At 39.7% G+C, this 26,025-nt stretch overlaps 2 protein-coding genes across 4 annotated transcripts in view; both read right to left on the bottom strand.

The window, feature by feature from the left end:
• Positions 1-353: 353 nt before the first annotated feature.
• On the bottom strand, positions 354-7,632 carry snrnp27 (small nuclear ribonucleoprotein 27 (U4/U6.U5)). Its single transcript, XM_063017966.1, has 6 exons — positions 7,494-7,632; positions 5,977-6,103; positions 5,212-5,324; positions 3,692-3,771; positions 1,906-1,970; positions 354-600 (listed from the first exon to the last, which is right to left on the bottom strand). Exons 1-6 carry the CDS (start codon positions 7,531-7,533, stop codon positions 546-548), a joined length of 480 nt encoding a protein of 159 aa, XP_062874036.1. The 5' UTR covers positions 7,534-7,632; the 3' UTR covers positions 354-545.
• Positions 7,633-9,219: 1,587 nt separating this feature from the next.
• add2 (adducin 2 (beta)) overlaps positions 9,220-26,025 on the bottom strand; it is a 37,604-nt gene continuing 20,798 nt past the window's right edge. For all 3 annotated transcript variants that reach the window (XM_063017714.1, XM_063017715.1, XM_063017716.1), the window contains 10 exons: positions 21,027-21,176; positions 19,869-20,012; positions 19,157-19,255; positions 17,952-18,128; positions 17,630-17,869; positions 16,198-16,314; positions 14,640-14,726; positions 13,887-14,010; positions 12,378-12,479; positions 9,220-11,912 (listed from right to left, as the gene is read on the bottom strand). In XM_063017714.1, coding sequence (XP_062873784.1) covers positions 11,650-11,912; positions 12,378-12,479; positions 13,887-14,010; positions 14,640-14,726; positions 16,198-16,314; positions 17,630-17,869; positions 17,952-18,128; positions 19,157-19,255; positions 19,869-20,012; positions 21,027-21,176 — 1,503 coding nt within the window. In that variant the 3' untranslated portion in view covers positions 9,220-11,649. The remainder of the gene's footprint in view (positions 11,913-12,377; positions 12,480-13,886; positions 14,011-14,639; positions 14,727-16,197; positions 16,315-17,629; positions 17,870-17,951; positions 18,129-19,156; positions 19,256-19,868; positions 20,013-21,026; positions 21,177-26,025) is intronic.

The raw sequence follows: 26,025 nt of genomic DNA, 5'->3' as shown, positions 1-26,025 counted from the left end.
ACATTCATGACAGGAACGGTAGTTACTCATTACACAAGGTTCATCAGTTCACGAGGTTATATCGAACACAGTCATGGACAATTTTTGTATCAACAGCTTGCACGTCTTTGGACTGTGGGAGGAAACCGGAGCTCCCAGAGGGAACCCACGCAGACACGGGGAGAACATGCAAACTCCACACAGAAAGGACCCATAGCGCTCGACCTGGGGATCGAACCCAGGACCTTCTTGCTGTGAGGCGACAGTGCTACCCACTTAGCCACCGTGCCGCCCGAATGAATGACTGAATGAATGAAAGTATGATACAGCTGTAGGAATCATTTTGTATGTTTGTTCACAGCAGAGAGACAATGTTAATATTCAAAATGTTTAAACTTTATTCAAGGCCAAACTATAGGATACGCAGATCCAAACAGAACAACTAGTGACATTTAAACACATGAGGAAAAAACTGAGTTAAAAAAATGAAGCATCAAAGTTAAACCACACAGAACAAAGCTGCAGTGAGACGAAGATCAAAACCAGAGCCGCTGGAACTGTGCGAATCAGGCGATGAAGTCCAGAGGTCTGTTGAAGCCCCCTTTTCTGTTCATGTATTGCCTGTGAAAAAAAAAATATGATTACATCATTGATCTCCTTCTCTGCACCAACATATTACATCACCAGAAGCCAATCGGAGTCTTTGTCTCTGAGCTGTGAAGCACCTGCAGATGTGATTGGCCGCCGAGGAGACGCTCTGCTTAAAGCAAGTAAACATCACGCTCCTCAAAAAGCGTGAACATGAACACGTGAACTCTCCATATTTCTAACGGCGGCGAAATTCTGAGCGTCGAACATATTCGCTCCTGATATTATAGACGGATGGATGAAAAGGGATGCGAGAGAATGTGTGTGGTTCATCGGCTCAACGTACGATTGTAAATATTGAAGAAATTTATAACAAAACCACGCGTCACTGGTTCTGCACCCCTGGTACTGCGTTCTGGGGTGTAATGATGAGGTTACACAGACGCCAACGTGCCTCATTCATCCATCAGCGTCAGGAAGATTCCAGAATACGCAAAAGAAACGTGCTGACCTTCATACTTCACACCTACACACCCGAAATCGTTATATATTCACGATGCTAAAATGTATTTATTCATTTATTAGGATTTTAACGTCATGTTTTACACTTTGGTTCCATCCATGACAGGATCAGGTAGTTACTGCTTACACAAGATTCATCAGGTCAAGTTTAATGTAAAACACAGTCGTGGACTGTGGGAGGAAACCGGAGCTCCCAAAGGAAACCCACAGACACGGGGAGAACATGCAAACTCCACACAGAAAGGACCTCTAGCGCTCGACCTGGGGATCGAACCCCTGCACGGAAGAGGACGGGCGTGTGTTCTGTCTCTACAGAGCTGTGAGGTTGTTCCTACAAAGGTTCATGACATCATGGACCCCATCAAGTACGTTTACACTTTATCCAAAGCGACTTAGTGTACAGTCTAAGCAATTGAGGGTTAAGGGCCTTGCTCAGGAGCCCAACAGTGGAAACCTGGCAGTGGTGGGATATGAACCAGCGACCATCGCTTACTAGTCCCGTACCTCAACCGTTAGGCTAAATTCTCTCCCAGGAGGGTTTAAGGGCCTTGCTCAAGGGCCCAACAGGCGAGTTTAGCAGATTTGTAATTGATGTAGCTGCCTCTAGGACGTCCATCCTAGTCGAGTAATCATGGATTATGGAGTCGCTCTCATAACGCTCGGGTGATGCAGCAGTAAATTACACCATCCCCAGCGATGTTATCGGCCAATCAGCTGACACAGCAGACTGATCATACCGTATTTTAGGACGTTGGTCACTAATGAACAAAACTGATTTAAATTTAGGAACAGTAACACTGTGGTCGTAACACTGACCTGTACTTTCTTTTCTGCATCACGTTGATGGCGTGTGCATTAACAGAACCGTTCACCTTCTTGCCCTGTCGAGAACAAACACACAAACATGCTTTATGATTAGCCTGACTGTGTACACAGGTGAGCCCTCAGGTTCACGTGAACTAGGAGTAACCACCCATTTTCAGTGGTGGTCCTAATGTTTTGGCTCGCCAGTGTATAATACAGCATTGGGGGGGGGGGCCTCTCAAGCAGTGAAGTGATGTTACATACACTGATCAGCCATAACATTATGACCACCTCCTTGTTTCTACACTCACTGTCCATTTTATCAGCTCCACTTACCATATAGAAGCACTTTGTAGTTCTACAATTACTGACTGTAGTCCATCTGTTTCTCACCCCGTTCTTCAATGGTCAGGACCCCCACAGAGCAGGTGTTATTTAGGTGGTGGATCATTCTCAGCACTGCAGTGACACTGACATGGTGGTGGTGTGTTAGTGTGTGTTGTGCTGGTATGAGTGGATCAGACACAGCAGCGCTGCTGGAGTTTTTAAATACAGTGTCCACTCACTGTCCACTCTATTAGACACTCCTACCTAGTCGGTCCACCTTGTAGATGTAAAGTCAGAGACGATCGCTCATCTATTGCTGCTGTTTGAGTCGGTCATCTTCTAGACCTTCATCAGTGGTCACAGGACGCTGCCCACGGGGCGCTGTCGGCTGGATGTTTTTGGTTGGTGGACTATTCTCAGTCCAGCAGTGACAGTGAGGTATTTAAAAACTCCAGCAGCGCTGCTGTGTCTGTGCTTCTATATGGTAAGTGGAGCTGATAAAATGGACAGTGAGTGTAGAAACAAGGAGGTGGTTTTAATGTTTTGGCTGATCGGTGTAGATTGCGGCAAATTACTGACATTCATCTATTAGCAGAGGGTTTCGTCCAAAACAACAAACACACATACAGCCAATATTAGCATGTCAAGAGGTTAAGGCATCAAATACGTATTGCTATTATTTATGATTCGATGGATAAATAGATCCAGTAAAGCGATAAAGATATGAAATAGAATACTCTATAGTGCAATTATAAATAAAAGAATTGAATTAAAGAATGAAAGGAGATGCTGTTGTTGGAAGAGTTGTGATTGTATCTTTGACATTTCTTATTATTATTCTTTAGTTGAAACAGGCTGAATGAACCAAACGTGGCTTCAGTTCATAGAAAATGGATGAAAAAACAAGAGCTTCTGCTCGTGTGAACTCTCCGACTGCGCCACCTTGTGGTCATTACATAGAACATCCTAATATCCCAAGAATAAACACTACTTGGATAGGGTATACGCATAGGGACACGCAGGTGTAATAAAGTAAGTATATAAAGTTTAGGGAAGGCCCTTTCATGCACAAGTTCAGTGCTGAGAATGATCTACCACCCAAACCTGGTCAGTGGGGTTCTTATGGGGGCCTCATTTGATTGATAAATGGGGTACAAGGGTGACAATACCCACTTTGTATACTCACAAAGTTTATCTGTATGGTAGGTGGAGTTTAAAAAGTAATTAATGAATGTACATACAGAGAGGTGTTCCTAATATTAATAATAATAATAAATGAAATGAATGAAAATCATAAGGAGCTCGGTGAGTATATGAATTGGGATAGTGCTTTTATTTATTTATTTATTTGTTTTTTTTTAGGAGGGTTGGGGTTCAACAAACTTCTTCCTCGTAATGCAGGTCAGTGCAGAAACTATTAGGAACTTTATGATCTATTTTTTACGAGGCTTAATGAACAGTTTTCTCTCACCTTTGTGGTATCAAAGGAACCAAAGCCCATCATCTTCATCATCTCGATTTCCTCCTCGGTTTTACCCTCCATATCTTCAGCTGCAGGACACGAACAGGGACGGAATGTTTAATCATTATTCAGCAACATTAACATACATGGATGCACTAGTATATGTAGTTGTTTTGTAAAGGAGAAAGCAAGAGGAGATTTTTATTTCTTTAGCTGGTTATTTCCATCAGTACTGGAGTTATGCTCAGTATTTTGGCCCATGAGCCACCTGAGAAGATTTTTTTCTAGTAGAATTATACATCTGAATATTTTTTGCTATTTAAATACCTATTTTTATTAATAATAATAATAATATCACATAGGACGCTTCACATCGAGAAGCAGTGGTATTCTAGACCTGCACCATTGAAAGCATTATAACGGGGAACATCGCAGCCTGGTTCAGAACCAGCACCAAGCAGGACAGGAGGGCTCTCCAGAGCTTCCTGACCTGCAGTCCATATATAGGAAACGGTGCTGGTCAGGGGCCAGGAGGATAGTAAAGGACCCCAGTAATCCCAGCAATGGAATGTTTTCTCTGTTACAGTCTGGGAAGGGTTTTTGCTCCTTGAAGGCCAAAACAGAGAGGATGAGAAGCAGCTTTTTCCTACCAGTTATTCAGACCCTCAACCAAATGAACAGTCAGGACTACATTTATATAATGTTTTTATATTATAATTTAAGTTTCTATTTTGATCTTAAATGTTCTTTTACATTACAGTATTATAGAGCAGTACTTCAAACATCATGGATTTATATAAGTCCATATATTTATAATAATAATAATTTTGAACATAAATATATATATTTTTTTACTAATTTTTAATATAAATATACTTTGTACTAATTTTTAACATAAAGAACTTTTTTTTTTAAACTACTTTTTAACCTTTTTTTTTTTTTACTAATTTAACATAATTTCTTTTTTTACTCATTTTTAATATTATTTTTTTTACTGATTAAAAAATTTTTTTTTTTACAAAATTTTAATAGGTTTTTATAGTAATTTTTAAAAAAAGTTACAAATTTTTTATATAATTCTTTTTTTACAAATTTGTAATATAATTTTTTTTTTTTATATATATATATATATAAATACATATTTTCTTTTTGTAAACCAATTTTTTTTTTTTTACAAATTTTTTATATACATTTTTTTTTAAACTAATTTTAAATATAAATATATATATTATATTTATATATATGTATATATTTTTTACTATTTAATAATGTGGCCGAGCAGTCACAAAATAATTTTACTGCAGTTGTTCTGTTTGTGACAAATGAACTTCTGGAATTATTACTGTTTTATTATTTGTGTGTATTTGTGTGTATTTGTGTGTGTGTTTGTGTGTGTTTGTGTGTGTGTGTGTGTGTGTGTGTGTGTGTGTGTGTGTGTGTGTGTGTGTGTCAGTGTGTCAGTGTGTCAGTGTGTCAGTGTGTAACTACAGTAACCTCTTATTAACACAGAGCGTTTGATTCAGACCGACCTGAAATCTGATGCACTTTCACGGGTTTCTCCTTCCCGTCCTTCTTCTCATCTTCACGTCGGTCCTTCTGTCGTACGGGGGACAGCGAGGACGAGCGGTGCCGGCGGGGAGACCTGAGGGGTTACACACACACAGAAACAGCTGAAGAGAGGGGTTATATCACACAGTGGCAGTGAGCCATCGCTCAAATAAACATTTCTTTATATTTTCATTACATTCACCGAGTGGAACATAGTACCACAGGCCAATTCATCATTGGGTCTCAACCCCCCCCCCCCCCCCCCCCTCCCCCTCAGACACAGTCTGTATTATATAGATGCCTGACAGGCAGTTTACCACTGCACCACCCGAGTGCACCATAAAATTCAATTCTAATGATTATTTCTAATCTAATTCTGTAAGAGTTACAGTTTCACCAGTTCAGTTAATAATCCAAATATCTCCAACACTGATCAAGTCCTGATCAAATATTCCATTGCAGCCTCGTCAGAACTACAGGAGTAAGACCGAATAGTGACTGGACTTGTCCAGCTAGTATCTGCAACACTAACTGTCACTAACTGGCTACCTAGTGAATGTGCTAGCTAATTATACAGGCTCAGTCAACAGTAACAGAAAAGTCAAACAAAACAACAATATGCAAAATAATAAACAGAAAAAAACTTTTAGATATAACAAGTCAACATTATTTCAAATGATTATACAGATTCTTTTTCCTGTACATGAATCTGTCACTATGTACAGAAGCTTTCACCACATGCTCACCTGGATCTGCGTCTGTGTGGGGAGCGCGAGCGGCTCCTCCGTCGGTCTCTGGAGCGTGATCGTGACCTCTCCCTGTCTCTGCGCCTGCGCTCCCGGTCGCGGGAGGACGAGCGCGAGCGGCGTCTCTCTAAAAGGAGACAAATGTACATTACAGTATTATAAAGGAATGCTTTATCATCATGGACTTGTATTTAAAAATAACAATACATAAAAAATAAAACTACTTAAATATAAAGATTTATTTATTTATGAGGATTTTAACATCATGTTTTACACACTCTGGTTCTATTCATGACAGGACAGATAATTACTGGTTACCCAAGATTCATCACTTGAAGTTTAATATCAAACACAGTCCTGGACAATTTAGTATCTCCAATGCACCTCACTTTGGACTGTGGGAGGAAACCGGAGCTCCCGGAGGAAACCCACACAGACACGGGGAGAACATGCAAACTACGCACAGAAAGGACCCGGACCGCCCCACCTGGGAATCGAACCCAGGACAGTGCTACCCACCGAAACCACCACACCACCCACTGCCAGGTTGCCACTGTTGGGCCCTTTAGCAAGGCCCTTAACCCTCAATTGCTTAGACGGTATACTGTCACAGTACTGTCGTACAGTCGCTTTGGATAAGAGCGTCTCCTAATGCAGTAAATGTGAATGTAAATAATTTTGATGCATCAGAAAAAGTTGGGACAGGGTATGATTACGACTGTAATTACAACATGCTTGGGAACTGAGGACACCCACTGTTGTAGTTGTAAAAGTGGATTATTTTCCCATTCTGGGTCGATCTAACACTTCTGGGGTCTCTGGTTGTCATTATTTTGCTTCATGGGGTGGCACGGCGGCTCGGTGGGTAGCACTGTCGCCTCACAGCGAGAAGGTCCTGGGTTCGATTCCCACGTGGAGCGATCCGGGTCCTTTCTGTGTGGAGTTTGCATGTTCTCCCCGTGTCTGTGTGGGTTTCCTCCGGGAGCTCCGGTTTCCTCCCACAGTCCAAAGACGTGCAAGTGAGGTGAACTGGAGATACTAAATTGTCCATGACTGTGTTTAACATTAAACTTGTGACCTGATGCAGGCAGGCCAGGCTAGCACCTGCACTCTGTAACAGCAAAGCCATGCTGTGGTGATATGTGTAACTAAATATACACTGAACTTTATTGCAGAGCTGCATTTTGCTTTAAATGACGTCTTTATCCGCTGAATAATGCAGAAAATAAATAAATAAATAAATAAATAAATGACGTATTCTTGAGTAGCAGGATATGTTTGTACACGCTACAACGTCACAATTATCCAGCCCCTACATATTATTATTTCTTATTATATCTTAAAAACGACTGCTAGGCTACAGGACCTAAAGTTGGGTCTCAACCGCAGTTCTGTAGGAAAACACACATATGTTAGCAACGATGCTAATGCTAACAACATCATTCTGAGCTAAACCAGATAAATACAATTCTTAAACACTGCAAACCATTCTAACCGAAACGAAATGTTATTCCTACCTCTGCGTGGTGGTGGCGTCCTGCTCCTGCTTCTCACCATTTTAATTCATTTAAACTGAATTATTCTTATATAAACAAAAGCTCAGAATTCACTAGAAGCGAATCAACGGCTAAACGTTCGCATAACAGCCACACGCTAAAGTCCTCCGGGTGAAACAAGTCCTGGATTCATAGTTCCTAAAGGACAGTTCCCAGCTAAACGTCTGTTACCCTTGTTTAAAAAACATTAGTTATACATTAATTAATTTATTTATTCATTCATTCATTCATTAAGTACAACTGACAGCTTCAAGCTGGTCAGGATCTCGATGGATCCGGCGAAAGGGCTCTATCAGCAATATCTAACCGCATGGCGTCAAAACACTGAATAGCAAACCTAACCTAGTAATATCATGGTGTTACGAACTGATACGTTTACACACTCCTTAATGCAAATTAGAGCAGCCAGTCCACCTACTGCTATGTTTTTGGAGGTGTAAGGACACCAAAGTTCCGAAATATTTTGATTCTGAGGTCAAATTTGAGCCCATTCAGTTAAAAGAACATTTGTGCGGTCAGACACTGACGGTGGATGGAAAGGCCGATATCCATTCATCATTCTATCCATGAATAAAAACATTCACTCATCTATTACCCATTACACATCCTCTTAAACATTTATAACTTCATCCATTCACCATTTCCTATATTTATCCATGTAATAATCCATTGAACTATTCAATACATTTACATTTTCAGCATTTTGCAGACACTTTTATCCAAAGTGACTAACAGTACAGTACTGTGACAGTATACAGTCTGAGCAATTGAAGGTTAGGGGTCTTGCTCTCCCCAGAAGTGGCAACCTGGCAGTGGTGAGACTTGAACCAGCAACCTTTGGATTGCTGGTCCAGTACCCTAACCACTACGCTACAACTGCCCTTCAATAGCATCTTCATCTACATATTCAGTTATCCAACCAGCTATTCATCCAAGAGTCAATCAATAAATTTCCAATATCCAATGTTCTCTTTTTACCCATTTTGTACTTCACTTCTACTGCTACAGACCTCCGATCCTGACCGAGGAGAGCCGTGCCTAACAAATCCACCTGTACAAGGCGGGTTAATATGGAGATCCGTATCGCACACTGAGAGTCACACACCGATGTCCAATATTCCAGGCACCATTGATCAGCCAGCAGAGGTCGTAGTTGCAGTAGTTATGAGAAATTCCTACATCCTCCCTCCCTTGGACCAGCCACTCACTGTTCATTTAGGAGAACGGAGCAGAACTGAGATTTGAACTCGTGAGCTCAAGATGTCAGCCCTGGTTGGCTATTGTGATTTACTACTGTGCAACCCAAACTCCAGTATTATTTTAAATAAACTTTAAATAAGACTTATTTCCTTTCATCAATTTATCCACCCATTTATCATTTACTCAGTACCATGTACTGGCAAACACTACATTTATCTTTAGTCTTGTCTTCCTTAATTACTGAGATTAGAAATGTCTTTTGTATTTATTGTACTGTTTTTTTATCTGCACTGTATATATTGTATTGTCTTGCATTTTGTTCATGTTGCACCCTGGTCCTGGAGGAACGTTGTTTAGAATTGGTGTAAAGTTGATGTATAGAGTTGAAATGACTCTTTAACTATATAACAAAACATATAATATAAAAAATAAATATGCAATTAAATATTAATAAACTAATATACAGTAGATCACCAGACACAAAACATTTTTTTACTTCATTTTAATGATCGGTACAACCTAGTGTTTATCACTTTACGTTCTAACATGACATGATTCAATCCTGAAAACCAGCACATATGCACACGAAGGCAATTAAATAATAATTATAGTGATAATATAAATAATTACAACTGCAAAAAAATACAAAAAATATCAATCGACTGTACAACAAACTGAAGAAGTGGAATGTTTCAGTGCATTCGAAAATGCGTTCACTGCATATACAAGCCAGAATCATTGATTTGGTATTTTAGTTGATTTTTTAATCATATTTGCGATATTTGCTGTTCTGTTTTCTTACACAGATGAGAAGTGAGTGATCGTATAAATGTAAACAAAACAGGAAGCCAGATTTAAATAGAAAGGACACGAATACACTTCATACAATAATGTGCACTATGACCATCAGCGAAGAATTAAACATAACAAATATGAACGATCAGCGCCGACTTCATGCCACATTCTTTTCTATACGCTTGTACTAAGTGCAATATTCATCTGAAGCGAGGTGGGGAGGGGGTCATCGTTTATTTGTTAAATTCTGGTCGTCGAGGGTTAGTCTGATTGAGGTCACGGGTTGGAATGAGAAATTAGTTTCAGCTCACAAAACACACACATTAAGACTGAGGGCTAGATGTACAAAGATGCACTTTGGCATTACTGTTCAATTCACTCAAGATGTAGCTAAATATGCAAATCGTACTTGATACCAGCTACTAATTGCGCTCTGCTTGAGGCACACAGTACAGATTTAGCAGACACTTTTATCCAAAGCGACTTACAGCACTGTGACAGTATACAGTCTAAGCAAATGAGAGTTAAGGGCCTTGCTTAAGAGCCCAACAGCGGCAACCTGGCAGTCGTGAGGCTTAAACCAGTGACATTTTGATTACTAGTCCAGTATTTTAACCACTAGACTACAACGTGCTATTTGATACAGATAAATCTGCCCAGATGCCACTTGGGCAGTAGTAGCTGGACTATTTATCCAAAGGTTGTTGGTTTGAGCCCCAACACTACCAAGTTGGGCCCTTGAGCAAGACCCTTAACCCTTCAAAGTTGTGCGTCACTTTGGATAAAAGCGACTGATAAAAAAACAACAATATACTGTAGAATAAACTGGTTCATGTCCATATATGTAGTATTTGATTAGCTTCTCTTTTAGGCTTTGTTCTTTGTTAGATGTTCTTATATTCTAATTATAATATTGTTATTTTTTTTAGATTTTAATATCTTATTTTTGCATTACATTACTTTTAACTTTTATTTTTTATTTCCTCGCACCACATTGACGTGTCGTTGTGTGATGCTTGTGATAATTGTGAACTGCTGCTGTAACACTGCAATTTCCCTTCGGGGATTAATAATGTAAATCAAACAATCAATCAATTTCATCTTCAAAATCTTTGCATGTCGGTACATGTCGGTAGGATCAGGGCTGACAGATATACGTGATGTCCAGTAAAGAAGCAACGTTATTTTCCCTGAATAGTTTCTAAAATGGTCTCAAATTATGTTACAATATTAAATATAAGTAGACCAGTTTACTGCATAAATATTTTTTACTCAAGAACACACGTGTTAAGGCATCCAGGTGGTGCAGTGGGATATTCCACTAGCACACCATCGCAGAGATTCTGAACTCCTCGGTTCGAAACTCAGCGTTGCCACCGGTCGGCTGGGCGCCATCTAGCCGGCATAATCGGCAGTGCCTGCAGCAGACATGATTCTGCTAGGGCGGGATGACCGGACTATGTGGGTGGGGTCTTCAAACGCTGTGTAAGGACCCTGATTGGCAGATAGAGAGGCGCCTGTGCAGAGAGCATGGGTGAAAAAGGGTTCCGTTAAGGGCTGCGCGCGGGTCGGAGGCGTGAGCAGCAATATACCCACCTCGACTGCATAAATAAAATAGAAAAAAAAGAACATGAATGTTAAAAATGAATAGTTTTATCGTGAGATAAAACGATGGCTGCAAATTTATGTTTCATTATTTTAAACAACCTCATCCCCATGAAATGTGCAAATCATAATCTGAAAAATCAAACCCAACTCAAATTTACAAGGGATCCTATTTCTACTGAATAAACAAAGATCTGGCAACCACTCCCAGCAATACAGCTGTAGTTGTAGTATTTACATCTAGTTTTGGGAGGCAAAAATGACTTTAAATGACATAATTTAATAGATAGAATGAAATATTTTACGTTGTACTTGAGTGATTCTCCCTTATTTGCATGTGAAAGAGGGAGAGAAGCGCAATTTGCATCTTGCAGTGCAGCAGTTTCTGACAAAAAGCTTAGTACATCCAGCCCTGTGTGTGTGTGTGTGTGTGTGTGCAGCTGTGATGGTCGATAGTCGAAGGTTTGGACTGTAATGAACGACTGAATTGTGTTGCCGTGTGTTTATGTGTGCGAGCTCAGGTTTCGGCCTTTTCCTTCAGCTTCTTGTTCTTCTTCATGAAGCACGGAGCTTTGAACTTCTTCTTCTTCTTGTAGGGCGATTTGGAGGGCGAACCCTCCGGAGTGTTGCCCGCGGGTTTGGCGGGCGTGGAGGTGGGCGGGACCGGAGCGCTCTCTGACGTGTCGGTGGTGGAGAGAGCCTTCATTCCTTTCTCCAGCTCCTCCTGCTGCTTCTCGTTCTCCTCCTTTCCGTTCTGTACCGCGTCCACGGGTTTCTCATCTATCAGCGGAACGAAGAGGAACAGATTCATACCGATTCTTGCAAACACTTTCAAACTGGCTTTAAATTACAACCCCAAATCAGAAAAAGTTGGGACAGTATGGAAAATGCAGATACAATAAAAACACAGAGTTTCTTACATTTACTTTGGCTTTTATTTGATGGCAGACAGGATGAACCTGAGATATTTCATTTTTTATCTGCTCAACTTCATTTTATTTATTAATAACCATACATTCCTGCATTTCAGGTCTGCAACACATTCCAAAAATGAAGTTGAACAAATAAAACGTGAAATATCTCAGGTTCAGCTATCAAATAAAAGTCAAAGTAAATGTAAGAAACTCTGTGTTTTTTTATTATTTGCTTTTTTTATTATTATGTGCCAGACTGGATTCTATGAAGGTTAGCTGAGCTGTGACGGTGCTTCGTTCAGGTACGAGCTGAAGCGGTGTGCGGGCTCACCTGAGGCGGGGGGTTTAGCAGGTGAGGGGCTTTTTGTTGGAGAGGTAGCAGGTGAGGTAGCAGGGGGAGGAGTCCCCGTATCATTCATCGCCTCCTCCCCGTCTGCCGTACAAACACACAGAGGCAAAAGGAGCACACGAGACAGGCAGCAAACACACAGGGAGAGTGATTAGTGCATTATAATAATCAAAGCATCAGAGTGTGCGGTGTGAGGCAGGACAGAAAAAGTGTGAGGACACCAGACAGAAGTACATTCAGTAATTCAGGAAAGAAAGTATAAAATAAATATATAATAAATATAAAATAAAACCAAACTCTTTGGTTCAACACATGATGAAGACACGACCCGTCGATGCCAGGAGCTCAGGGTTGAAGGGCACAGCTCGCCAGGTGAGATGGCGGAACATTTTGAAGGAAGCATGTGCTAGCCTTAGAGCCGTGCTTGACTTAAAAATGATCGACCATCGCGGTTCGACTATCTGTCAATCTATCTACCTATGTGTCTGTCTGTCTATCTGTCTGTCTGTCTATCTAATCTGTCTACCTATCTATCCATCTATCTGTCTGTCTATCTATCTACCTATGTGTCTGTCTGTCTATCTAATCTGTCTACCTATCTATCCGTCTATCCATCTATCTGTCCGTCTATCTATCTACCTATGTGTCTGTCTGTCTGCCTATCTGTCTGTCTGTCTGTCTAATCTGTCTACCTATCTATCCGTCTATCCATCTATCTGTTTATCTATCTACCTGTGTCTGTCTGTCTGTCTGCCTATCTATCTATCTGTCTGTCTGTCTAATTTGTCTACCTATCTATCCGTCTATCCATCTGTCTGTCTGTCTGTCTATCTAATCTGTCTACCTATCTATCCATCTATCTGTCTGTCCATCTACCTATGTGTCTGTCTGTCTGTCTGTCTGTCTGTCTGTCTGTCTGTCTATCTATCTATCTATCTATCTATCTATCTATCTATCTATCTATCTATCTATCTACCAATCTGTCTGTCTGTCTGTCTGTCTGTCTGTCTGTCTGTCTATCTATCTATCTATCTATCTATCTATCTATCTATCTATCTATCTATGTGTCCATCTGTCTGTCTGTCTACCTATCTATCTACCTGACTGTCTATCTGTCTGTCTATCCATGTGTCTATCTGTCTGTCTGTCTGTCAGTCTAGCTGTCTGTCTGTCTGTCTACCAATCGGTCCGTCTGTCTGTCTATCTGTCTATCTATCTATAAATATTTCTCAGGATGAAAAAAATGGGCGTGGTTTTGGTAGTGAGATGCGTCTCACATATTACAGAATAATGCCCATCTCCACTGCATGTATAGCTGGCAAAGGGGGCATGGAGGCACTTTCTATTCATCACGGTTTGTTCCTCAGAGTTGGCGGTTGCTCAATTTGCTTTATTTTCAAATCATGATGCCAGGCTCGACCCGGTCCAGTTTGGGAACTGGATATGACAAATTTAACAATGAAACAAGGCTCTCATCAGATCTAGTCGTACCATCCTGGCCGAGCTGTTTCTTCTGGACCTCTTTGCGGTATTCTTCTAGCTTCTCGTCCGTCAGCTCATTGAACGGGTTCGGTGGCTCCGGTTCAGGGGTCGAAGGAGGCTGCACCTCTGGGGACTTATATGAGAGATTCACACACACACACACACACACACACACACACACACACACACACACTCTGAACTATCTGTACACGCCAACCATGTTGGACCTTACATATTTAAGTATTGGGACGCCACGTCTAATTTTTGAGGTCATGTGTTTCAGCCACAGCAGCTGCTAACAGGTGTAATGATATGCTTCAAACTTTGCAGCAACAGTTTAGGGAAGGTCCATGATTTTTTACATGACCCAGGCGACACGAACAGTGCATCTGGTCCCACTGTGGTTTACACGATGTAACATAAAGCCTCCACAAGGGGGCGTTCACGTACAAGTTTATTAAATTATTATTATTATTTATTATTTTTCTCTGCGACCCACCGAAATGTTTAAAAAACCCTGGTATATGAGAAGGCCGGGCTCCCAATCAACATTCCAGTTCAACCCAAAAGTGTATGGTTAAGACCACGATTCCACCAACACCAGAGGAGTTTTTCCACACCAGCCTATTAAGACCATGACTTTGTAGACATATCTAGCAATAAGTGTGTCTGAAACACCTAAACTCAGTAATTGGGAGTGCTGTTGGCATACGTTTGGCCCTGCAGTACCACGCTGCTGTACAGTGTTTACTGTTTTCATACCGGTGGGCTGTTTTCTGTGATCACACTGGCTAATAACAGCGACTGAGGTCCTGCTGTCTTCATATCCTGGCGATTCTGCTCTCGGATCTGAAAGAGACACAGAGGATACGTGTATACAGTTGTAGTCTAGAGATTAAGGTACACGACTATGTATATCAAAAGGTCACTGGTTCAATCCAACGCATGCTTCGGCCATCTCCCAGCTCAGACATTGGTAGGCAATTTAAGAGCCAGTAGTGACAACCTGGCATCAGTGACAGGCTTCCTATTGGTACTTTTGGACCAGCCTTAACTAATATTAAATTTAAACCCCCCCATTATAGGCAAAGGAAATTTTTTCACAGCATTGTAATTAGTTTAGGTGTCTATCAATCAACTGCCGTTTGGGTCAAGGTGTAAAATTAATAATTTGCCTACAAATATTAGCTGTACAGTATAATTATAAAATATCATTAAAATAATTAATATAACTAATTATAAAATATAATTAAAATCATTAATATAAATAATCATAAAATATAACTAAAATAATTAATATAAATAATTATAAAATGTAATAAAAATAATAAAAATAATTATACAATACAATTAAATTAAGATAAATAATTATAACATATAACTAAAATAATTAATATAAATAATTATAAAATATAATAAAAATAATTAAAAAAGATTATTATAAAATATAATTAAAATAATTAGTATAAATAATTATAAGATATAGTTAAAATAATTAATACAAATAATTATAAAATATTATTAAAATAATAATATAAATAATTATAAAACATAATTAAAATAATTAATATAACTAATTATAAAATATAATTAAAATAATTAATATAAATAATTATAAAATGTAATTAAAATAATAAAAATAATTATACAATACAATTAAAATAATTAAGATATAATTATAACATATAATTAAAATAATTATTATAAATAATTATAAAATATAGTTAACATAATTAATAAAAATAATTATAAAATATTATTAAAATAATAATATAAATAATTATAAAATATAATTAAAGTAATTAATATAAATAATTAAAAATATAATTAAAATAATTAATATAAATAATTATAAATTATAATTAAAATAATTACTATAAACAATTATTAAATATAATTACAATTATTATTATAAATAATTATAAAATATAATTCAAATAATTAATATAAATAATTATTAAATATAATAAAAACTATTCATATAAATAATTACAAAATATAATTAAAAATAGCAGTATAATTTCACCCTGACTTTCCAGAGCATCTACGAATTACCTAAAAGCTGATCACAGATCAGCCAACGCTATTCGAATTAGTATATATATGGTAACACTTCAATTTTAAGGAATGCAAATTAGGGGCTTATTAGGGTTCTTTGCTCAATAAAGCAATAGATATACATTTATAAATGATTTATTCACTATGCATTGATTAATTAATGGAGTGACTTTTACCCTATAGTGTTACCCTATATCACTGATAAATTAAAGAGGGGGTTGTTGAGAGGGGTGCAGTGCATGACTGCATCACATCACTGTACCTTGTTTCTGGTTTCCAGCACTTCCTTTGGGTTGGTAAACAGAGGAACAAACTGGTTGGGGTTCTCGATCCGTATGGCCGTCCCACCACTTTGGGTCACTTCATCTGTCCGCTGCCACTGAAGAGAGGATACAGAGCAGGACACACATTTATAACAACTGTGCTTGTGAAATATGGTAATTAGGAGCGTGTAAGCGGCGACTGGACGTGTTGTGGAGGTCAAACTGGCTGCAGAGGGCAGCAGAGACACTGCAGTGTGGTTTATAGTGCTGGAGGAACTGTATCCGCCCGCAATGCAGAGAGGGTAGAGAGAGAGCGAGAGAGAGGGGGGAGGGGAAGAGAATGAGAGAGAGAGAATGTGAGAGAGAGGGTGTATGGGTAGGCGAGAGTGCATGTCCTTGTACTCAGATCTTAGTAGTGCTGAAATTTCTGGAACATTCTTTTTTATTATCCTTTTATTTCTGCATTTTCTCCCCAGTTCTCCCAGTTTAATCATAGCCAGTTTGTCTTCCACTGCTGGGGACCCCGATGGCATCTAATGAGGATATATTTGCCTCACACACGCACCCTCAGACCTCCTTCTCACTTGTAATCCGGTATTTTCACACCAGCAGACTAGTGGCCAGTTTTGTCTGCTGCAGGCACTGCCGAGCGTGTCTGCTAGGGGGCGCCCAGCCGACCGGAAGCAGAGATGCGATTCAGACTCCGCTCACTTTGTAGTCCGGTCTTTTCCCACCCAGCAGACTAGTGGCTGATTTTGTATGCTGCACTGCCGATCGTGTCCGCTAGGGGGCGCCCAGCCGACCAGAAATGAAGATGCACTGTCTGCACTGCCGATCGTGTCCGTTAGGGGACACCCAGCCGACCGGAAGCATAGATGAGAATCAGACTCTGCTCACTTTGTAGTCCGGTCTTTTCCCACCCAGCAGACTAGTGGCTGATTTTGTATGCTGCACTGCCGATCGTGTCCGCTAGGGGGCGCCCAGCCGACCAGAAATGAAGATGCACTGTCTGCACTGCCGATCGTGTCCGTTAGGGGACACCCAGCCGACCGGAAGCATAGATGAGAATCAGACTCCGCTCACTTTGTAGTCCGGTCTTTTCCCACCCAGCAGACTACTGGCCGATTTTGTCGGCTGCACTGTCTGCACTGCCGATCGTGTCCGCTAGGGGGCGCCCACTCGACCGGAAGCAGAGATGAAATTCAAACTCTGAGAGATCAGAATCCCAGCCCAGCACTGTGCCCACTGTTTGGAAGCTGAGGTCAGAGCGCAGGGTCAGTCAGAGCGCAGGGTCAGTCATTGCACGACGCCCCTGGAGCCAAGAGAATTAACGGCCCTGCTCAGATTGTTCGAGTGATATTTAGTTTATTGAGGAAGGTGACGTGAATCGATTGGTGCGTTACGGATAATAATCTGCCGTGTCTGACTGACCGTGGTGCGATGCCCAGGGCTGGCCTGGTCCGTGTTGACCTTGTGGTAAAAGTTGGGTGTGTTCAGCCATCTTGTTCTCTCCTGCTGCTGCTTGTGAGCGTGAGGTTGGAGGCGTGACTGGAGCTTCCCCTCCTCGGTAAAGCTGAATGAAGTGACCGTGGCTGGTACTTCCACCTCTCTGCGGGTCCTGGAGCGCTCCAGCAGGACCGGGAAACGGTAGGCGTAGCCGGTACGGTAACCCTGAACAGGACGGAAGCAAAATTGTAAGATTTACTGCTTGTATGTACGTGTCATGTACTCATCTGTGAAATCATAATCTAACCAGGTTATCCAGGGTCCTCATGAGCGCCTCAAACTCGTGCTCTCCCTGTCGGTTTTTGTGCATGGGTCCGAACGTGGATCCAGCCCAGCCTACAGTACCGGTGGTGTTTGGTTTGTGTACGCTCCGATCCAGCAAGTTGAGGTTCTCTTCTCCTCCGGCACAACACAGCGCCGACACCTGAAACGTCATATAATAAAGTAACATGAAGTATAGTCTGATTATTCACTCAAACTCAGCTTTTAGACGATACACTGGATTCAAGAACTGTACTGAAGGAACAAGTTTTAGTGTCTTGATAGAAAAAATAAACTAGACACCCCTGATAGAACGTCTTGTTTTGTTTATTATTAGAATAAATGCACCATATTTATAGTACAGAAACAAAAACGTGGAACAGACCCACCCAGAGGGGGGTTCGTTTACAGAATGATGCCCATCTGCACTGCTATTTATAGCCGGCAAAGGGGGCATGGAGGCGCGGATGACTGATGTGCCAGTTCCTCTTTTGTTTCCACTTATCACCGTGTCTTTCTCACAGAGTTGCCCATTTCTCTGTTGGTGACCTGCTTTCTCCTGTAACCATGATGCCAGGCTTGATCTGGTCTAGTTTTCCGCCGGTGCAGATGCCGGCACTCTTTATATATTTTCTGGGCTTAGCTAGTGTCACAGCACCTTTCGACAGTCATAAAAAGAACCACTCTGGAAAAGCGAGCTCTACCCAGAGGTGGGGGGAAAGGCCCTACGCTGGCGGGGTGGAGTGATGCTCCGGATTGTTTTGGGTTTCCTTTCATTCCTTTCATTTAAAGAACTGGGATGTCACAGGCTCTCTAAACAGGCATTTTTTAAATAAAACATGACATTTTTTTGCATATTTTGGATCTTATTTTTTATTTATTCACAGAATTGAACATATCAGAAAAATAAAACATATAATATTATTTTTTTGAATAATTATTTTTGCAAATTCACTATTAGCAGGAGTGTTTAGACTCCAGACCAGGCCGGTGGCTCCTCTGAGATTTGACCTCAGGTCTCCGCAGTGGTTTGCCAGTGCATTAGACTGCTTCACCACCTGAGTGCTCCAGCAGCTTTATTGATACCGACGGAATAAAAAACTGAGCAGCGGTCTATTATGCCAGCGCACTACCGCTGAGATCCTCCTAACCCTCCTAACCCCAGCGGTACCGCCGGCATTCCCATCTCACCTGGATCTGACAGGCAGCCTGGATGTGGTAGATGGTGTAGAAGGCTTCCTCCATTGATTCCCCAAGAGCCACGAAGCCGTGGTTCCTCAGGACCAGGACCTGTTCCAGGCACAAAAACAAACACGCATCATGTGCCATGGTAATGCCAGGAAAACTGTACAGTGAATATCGGAAACAGTTTGATAGCAGAAAAACGTCCTCATAGGTAAGCGTTTTAATGCACTATAATGTGTAACTGGGCAGCTGACCAACGTTAAGGGTCGAGCCTTTCAGGGGGTAAAACACGCCGGCACATCAGATCTGACATCTTAAATTAGCGGTTCTAATCTCAGCTCTGCCACCAGCGTAAGTATACGTCTACGATTCCTCACAACTGCTGCAATTACGACCTCTGGTGGCTGATCAATAGCAATTGCACAGAGTCGGATACAGGAGATCAACCTGGGACTCTCCGTACGTGATACAGGTCCCCATATGAACCCACCACATGCAGGTGAAAAAGTATCAAGGCTCTCCGCGCAGCAGTAGAGAAAGCAAATGTGATCAGGTGATTGGATAGGACTAGGCTGGGAGATACGTTAAACGAAAATGCATTTAAAAATAATAATAATATAAAAGGAGTCGAGTCCTTCTGCATTGCCATTTTTGGCTGGCAGAGGAAACGACTCTTAAAACGGCATTATTCTATTTGGATTCCTTTTGTCTCTGTCACCTTGCACGTGGGTCCCAGACTCTTCTGCAGGTTCACGCGGTCCTCCTCCTCCTCCATCACGCCATTATAGTCATAATAAGCCACCTCGCCCACAAGCAAAGACTCATGGGAGAGCGGGAGGAGGCCACATTTCATGGCTGATACCTGAATAAAACAGAAAAGAGCAAGTCGAGTTAGTGTGTGTGTGTTTGTATATAATTAAGTCCATACTGAATTAAATTTGTAGAAGAACATATGTGTATGTGTGCGTGATTATAATTTATCTCTCTGTATACACACACAGGCCACTTTATTATGAACACTAGTACTTTAATACTAATATCAGGTATGGGTTCTTTGCCCCCTGGATTATAAAACCAGGTCAGGTGTAGCCCTGTACCTGCAAGAGTTTATAAATGAACCCCATATGCAGAATGCTTTTGGCTAAAGAGGCACAGCTAAATAGGGTAGTGATTAAAGTAAGATGTGGTCAAAATAACAGAAACTGAAAAGGAATAGGATCAAAATGAGAACCAGCTGTCACGAATGGGCCAGCTACTCGATCCACCGGTGTGCAATTTAAATAGATAGATGGAGCCCATCAATGGCTATTAAAGAAGCAAGGCAGTCAAGCGTGGATTCATCTGTGGGGCCCGCTTATAGGCAGACACACCCACAGATTGCACTAGACAGAAGATAATGTGTGCTGACATCACGGACCGAGCCTGGCATCACGGTTTTAAAGAGAAAAGCAGGTTGCCAACAGAGAAGCCAGCCACTCTACGAAGGGGAAGCTGTGATTACATTTACATTTTCAGCATTTAGCAGATGCCTTTATCCAAAGCGACTTGCAGTGCTCTTACAGTACAGTATATTGTCTGAGCAATTGAGGGTTATGGGCCTTGCTTAAGGGCCCAAGAGTGGCAACCTGGCAGAGGTGGGGCTTGAACCAGCTTGAACCTTTCGATTACTAGTCCAGTACCTTAACCACTAGGCTGCACCTGTCCTACACCTGGGATACACCTGATTAAATAGATTAAATAGAGTCATCTCCACCTGGAGCGAATTAACGCCCTCTGGACGGGTATGATACCGTACAAAATATTCTGCTTGTCCCAGGTGGCCGTGCTGGTGGGTATATTCAACCCTGGATGTGTCAGTTAGTGAACATGATCATACAGCAGCGGTAGCAGGGGTGTAGAGGTGTAGAAGGCAGCGGGCGTCGGGGCGGGTGGAGTAGATGGCTGAGTGCAGGCTGAATGCAGAAACATCCACTCCTAACGCGGTACTGCCCTGGTCGATGACATCACCCAGGATATTCACCTTCACCTGCGTACACAGAACACGCCGGAGTCAGAACCTTAACACAAGGCACATTTGCATGCACAGATCGTAATTCATCTCACGTTCATTACGGTTTCCAGTCAAACATCCAACCTTCCTAATAACACACAGATAAATTAATCCCGGGTTTAAATGTAAGTGCGGTGGTGGGTTCATATTCAGAAGCTATTACTGCAGATAAACATGCATAATTTATCCTTCATCCTTCACCTTCTCTACTGTATTAAAAATGAATGCTGTTCTGATGAGCCGGTTTGAACACTGATGAAATGGATTGTAGTGGAGTGGAGTGATCTCGATCTGTTCTATCCTCTCTGTTTTGGTATTGGTTCCCTTGTTGGATTTAGTTTACTTTTGCTCTTGTACAGTGGAACCTCGGTTCTCGAGCGTCTTCCATATCGACCAGTTTGGTTCTCAACCATATTCTGCGAGAGAAAAAATGTCTTGTTGTCGATCCAACCATTTTTAACTGGCCAGAACATTTGCTGTGCAAATGTGATCATTTTTCTTCAGATTATTTTTTCGTGTTTTTTAAATATTCGTATTAAATAAGACACCATGGCCGCTCAGGTGGCGCCGCGGTGCAACCAGGGCTGGATCTCGAAGGTGCGTCGTTTCGAATCCAGCTCTGCCTTCACCGGTCGAGGCTGGGAGGCTATATGAACAACGATTGGCATGTTGTTCAGGTGGGGGGGGGGGGCGGGATTTGAGACCGGAGGGGACGCTCTCTCAGGACTGGGGCGGTTGCGCCCTCTGCTGGCTGGTCGGTGGCGCCTGCATGGAGACGGGAGGGGGTGCGGCGGAGTGTGTGATCCTCCGTGCACGGTGCTCTGCCACGCTGCACTCGTCAAGTGTGGGTGATAAGACGGTCGATTGGCTGTGCACGTGTCGGAGGAGGCGTGGAACGGACTCGTCAGCCCCGATCGGGAGCAGGGACCGGCATTAGTGAGAGGATGATTGACAAGATGAAATTGGACGCGCTAAATTATAAAAAATAAAAAATAAAAAATAAGACACCATGTGACCAAAGAAATGAACCAATAACAGCACAACAAAAAGAAAAGTTGTAAGAACCATGATATAGGTAAAAAAAAGTACATAATACATAAGTGACATTCGCATGTCTAATATTGCTACACAGTTCAGAACGACAAAATCTACAATCAGCATCACACTAAAAATATAGAGGCTATTAGAGGAGCCGCTGTAGCAAAACATGTAAAGGTGCTTAGGGGTGCAAAATGACAAAAAACACCAGAAGGACAGTTACCTGCCGTTTTTATGGAAAGTGACTCCCCTTCCAAACAATAACACCTCTCCTCATCTTCACCTTCCTTACCACCTTTCATTTAAGGCATTTACAGGTAGAGTGACGTTCATTTTTAATTTATGTAATGTTTATTTATTTATTTGTGCATTTCTCCCCATTTTTCTCCCAATCTAGACGTATCCAATTACCCGATTGCATTATAATTCCTCTCTACTGATGCTGACCTCCCTTCCCAATTGAGGAGAGCGAAACTGTCACATGCCCCCTCCGACACAGGTGCAGTAGCCAACTGCATCTTTTCACCTGCACGAGGTGAGTATGCGGATCAGTTTTGTGCACGGAGAGCCACACCCTTGCACCAGTTATGAGGTCCCTATCCGGCTCCCACCCTGTATGAACAACAGCCAATCGTTGTTGCGTATGTGCCGAACCCGAGTTTCGAACCGACGAGTCGAAATGTCAGCTCTGGTGTGCCAGCATGTTTTACCACTGCGCCACCTGAGCAGCCCTATGTAATGATTATTGTGTTTAATGTTTTTCGTATGCAGTTACGCATGCAGGTACTGTATAATTAAAAAGAGTTAAAAAATACTTTATAATGTGTAATTTTTGGGGGTCTGGAACATATTATTCCAATTGACATTGATTTGGTAAAAATTGATTCACTTCTGGAACGGCTTAAATTTGAGAACCGAGGTTCCACTGTGTTATCTAAGTTGTACTATTTTGTCCTTTCTTTTGGTGGCTCTTTAGACAGTATTGTTCTACCTTGATTACAGTTTTTCTCAGTTGCTTTGGTGCATTACTCTGATCAGAATTAAAATTCTCATAACTGTTAGTTCAACCTCCACAAGATTCAGTCATTTGTGAACATCACAGTAGCAGTTTCTCATTCCTTCCAACAAACTGCAAATGCTTTTGGACATGCATCAATTGCTTCCATACAATTCTCGACTGTTTTATAACATCATCATTTGCTTAAGTCATGCTGAATAGTCGTTCCCTACGAAACTAATCGTCCTCATTTCATTGCTTGAATCATTGCATACAAAAATGTTGAACTAGTTGTCAAAATCAGTATGTTGTATGTTCCAGTTCAGTTCCCATATGTACTGCAATATTGTTTACAGTTGTGCACAGCTCTACCCAAAGGGTGTTTCTTATGTTTGTTGTAAATAAGTTTGTACTTTGCTTTAGCACAATGCTGTGAACAAATTAGAATTGCAAAGAGCATATGCAGTAAAAATGTGAAACTTACATACTCATTTACCTCACTAAATACAGCAATGTGTAACTTAACTGTAGATTTCAAATGGATGTGCTAATAGTGTATAGTATAATAGTGTATAGTATGATAGTGTATAGTATAATAGTGTATAGTATAATAGTGTATAGTATAATAGTGTACAGTATAATAGTGTGTAGTATGATAGTGTATAGTATGATAGTGTATAGTATAATAGTGTATAGTATGATAGTGTATAGTATGATAGTGTATAGTATGATAGTGTATAGTATAATAGTGTATAGTATGATAGTGTATAGTATAATAGCGTATAGTATGATAGTGTATAGTATAATAGTGTATAGTATAATAGTGTATAGTATAATAGTGTATAGTATGATAGTGTATAGTATAATAGTGTATAGTATGATAGTGTATAGTATAATAGTGTATAGTATGATAGTGTATAGTATAATAGTGTATAGTATGATAGTGTATAGTATAATAGTGTATAGTATAATAGTGTGTAGTATGATAGTGTATAGTATGATAGTGTATAGTATAATAGTGTATAGTATGATAGTGTATAGTATAATAGTGTACAGTATAATAGTGTATAGTATAATAGTGTATAGTATAATAGTGTATAGTATAATAGTGTACAGTATAATAGTGTATAGTATAATAGTGTATAGTATAATAGTGTATAGTATAATAGTGTATAGTATAGTATAATAGTGTATAGTATGATAGTGTATAGTATGATAGTGTATAGTATAATAGTGTATAGTATGATAGTGTATAGTATGATAGTGTATAGTATAATAGTGTATAGTATAATAGTGTATAGTATGATAGTGTATAGTATGATAGTGTGTAGTATGATAGTGTATAGTATAATAGTGTATAGTATGATAGTGTATAGTATAATAGTGTATAGTATGATAGTGTATAGTATAATAGTGTACAGTATAATAGTGTATAGTATAATAGTGTATAGTATAATAGTGTATAGTATAGTATAATAGTGTATAGTATGATAGTGTATAGTATGATAGTGTATAGTATAATAGTGTATAGTATGATAGTGTATAGTATGATAGTGTATAGTATAATAGTGTATAGTATAATAGTGTATAGTATGATAGTGTATAGTATGATAGTGTGTAGTATGATAGTGTATAGTATAATAGTGTATAGTATGATAGTGTATAGTATAATAGTGTGTAGTATGATAGTGTATAGTATAATAGTGTATAGTATAATAGTGTATAGTATGATAGTGTATAGTATAATAGTGTGTAGTCTGATAGTGTATAGTATAATAGTGTATAGTATGATAGTGTATAGTATGATAGTGTATAGTATGATAGTGTATAGTATAATAGTGTATAGTATAATAGTGTATAGTATGATAGTGTATAGTATAATAGTGTATAGTATGATAGTGTATAGTATGATAGTGTATAGTATAATAGTGTATAGTATAATAGTGTATAGTATGATAGTGTATAGTATAATAGTGTATAGTATGATAGTGTATAGTATTATAGTGTATAGTATAATAGTGTATAGTATGATAGTGTATAGTATAATAGTGTATAGTATGATAGTGTATAGTATTATAGTGTATAGTATAATAGTGTATAGTATGATAGTGTATAGTATTATAGTGTATAGTATAATAGTGTATAGTATGATAGTGTATAGTATAATAGTGTATAGTATAATAGTGTATAGTATAATAGTGTATAGTATAATAGTGTATAGTATGATAGTGTATAGTATTATAGTGTATAGTATGATAGTGTATAGTATAATAGTGTATAGTATAATAGTGTATAGTATGATAGTGTATAGTATAATAGTGTATAGTATAATAGTGTATAGTATTATAGTGTATAGTATAATAGTGTATAGTATGATAGTGTATAGTATGATAGTGTATAGTATTATAGTGTATAGTATGATAGTGTATAGTATAATAGTGTATAGTATAATAGTGTATAGTATGATAGTGTATAGTATAATAGTGTATAGTATAATAGTGTATAGTATTATAGTGTATAGTATAATAGTGTATAGTATGATAGTGTATAGTATAATAGTGTATAGTATAATAGTGTATAGTATAATAGTGTATAGTATGATAGTGTATAGTATTATAGTGTATAGTATGATAGTGTATAGTATAATAGTGTATAGTATAATAGTGTATAGTATGATAGTGTATAGTATAATAGTGTATAGTATAATAGTGTATAGTATTATAGTGTATAGTATAATAGTGTATAGTATAATAGTGTATAGTATGATAGTGTATAGTATTATAGTGTATA

The sequence above is a fragment of the Trichomycterus rosablanca genome, chromosome 21 (assembly GCF_030014385.1).
Source record: "Trichomycterus rosablanca isolate fTriRos1 chromosome 21, fTriRos1.hap1, whole genome shotgun sequence".
Classification (NCBI taxonomy): domain Eukaryota; kingdom Metazoa; phylum Chordata; class Actinopteri; order Siluriformes; family Trichomycteridae; genus Trichomycterus; species Trichomycterus rosablanca.
The sequence above is the reverse complement of the archived record's forward strand: the minus strand, read 5'-3'. Positions and strand labels throughout refer to the sequence as shown.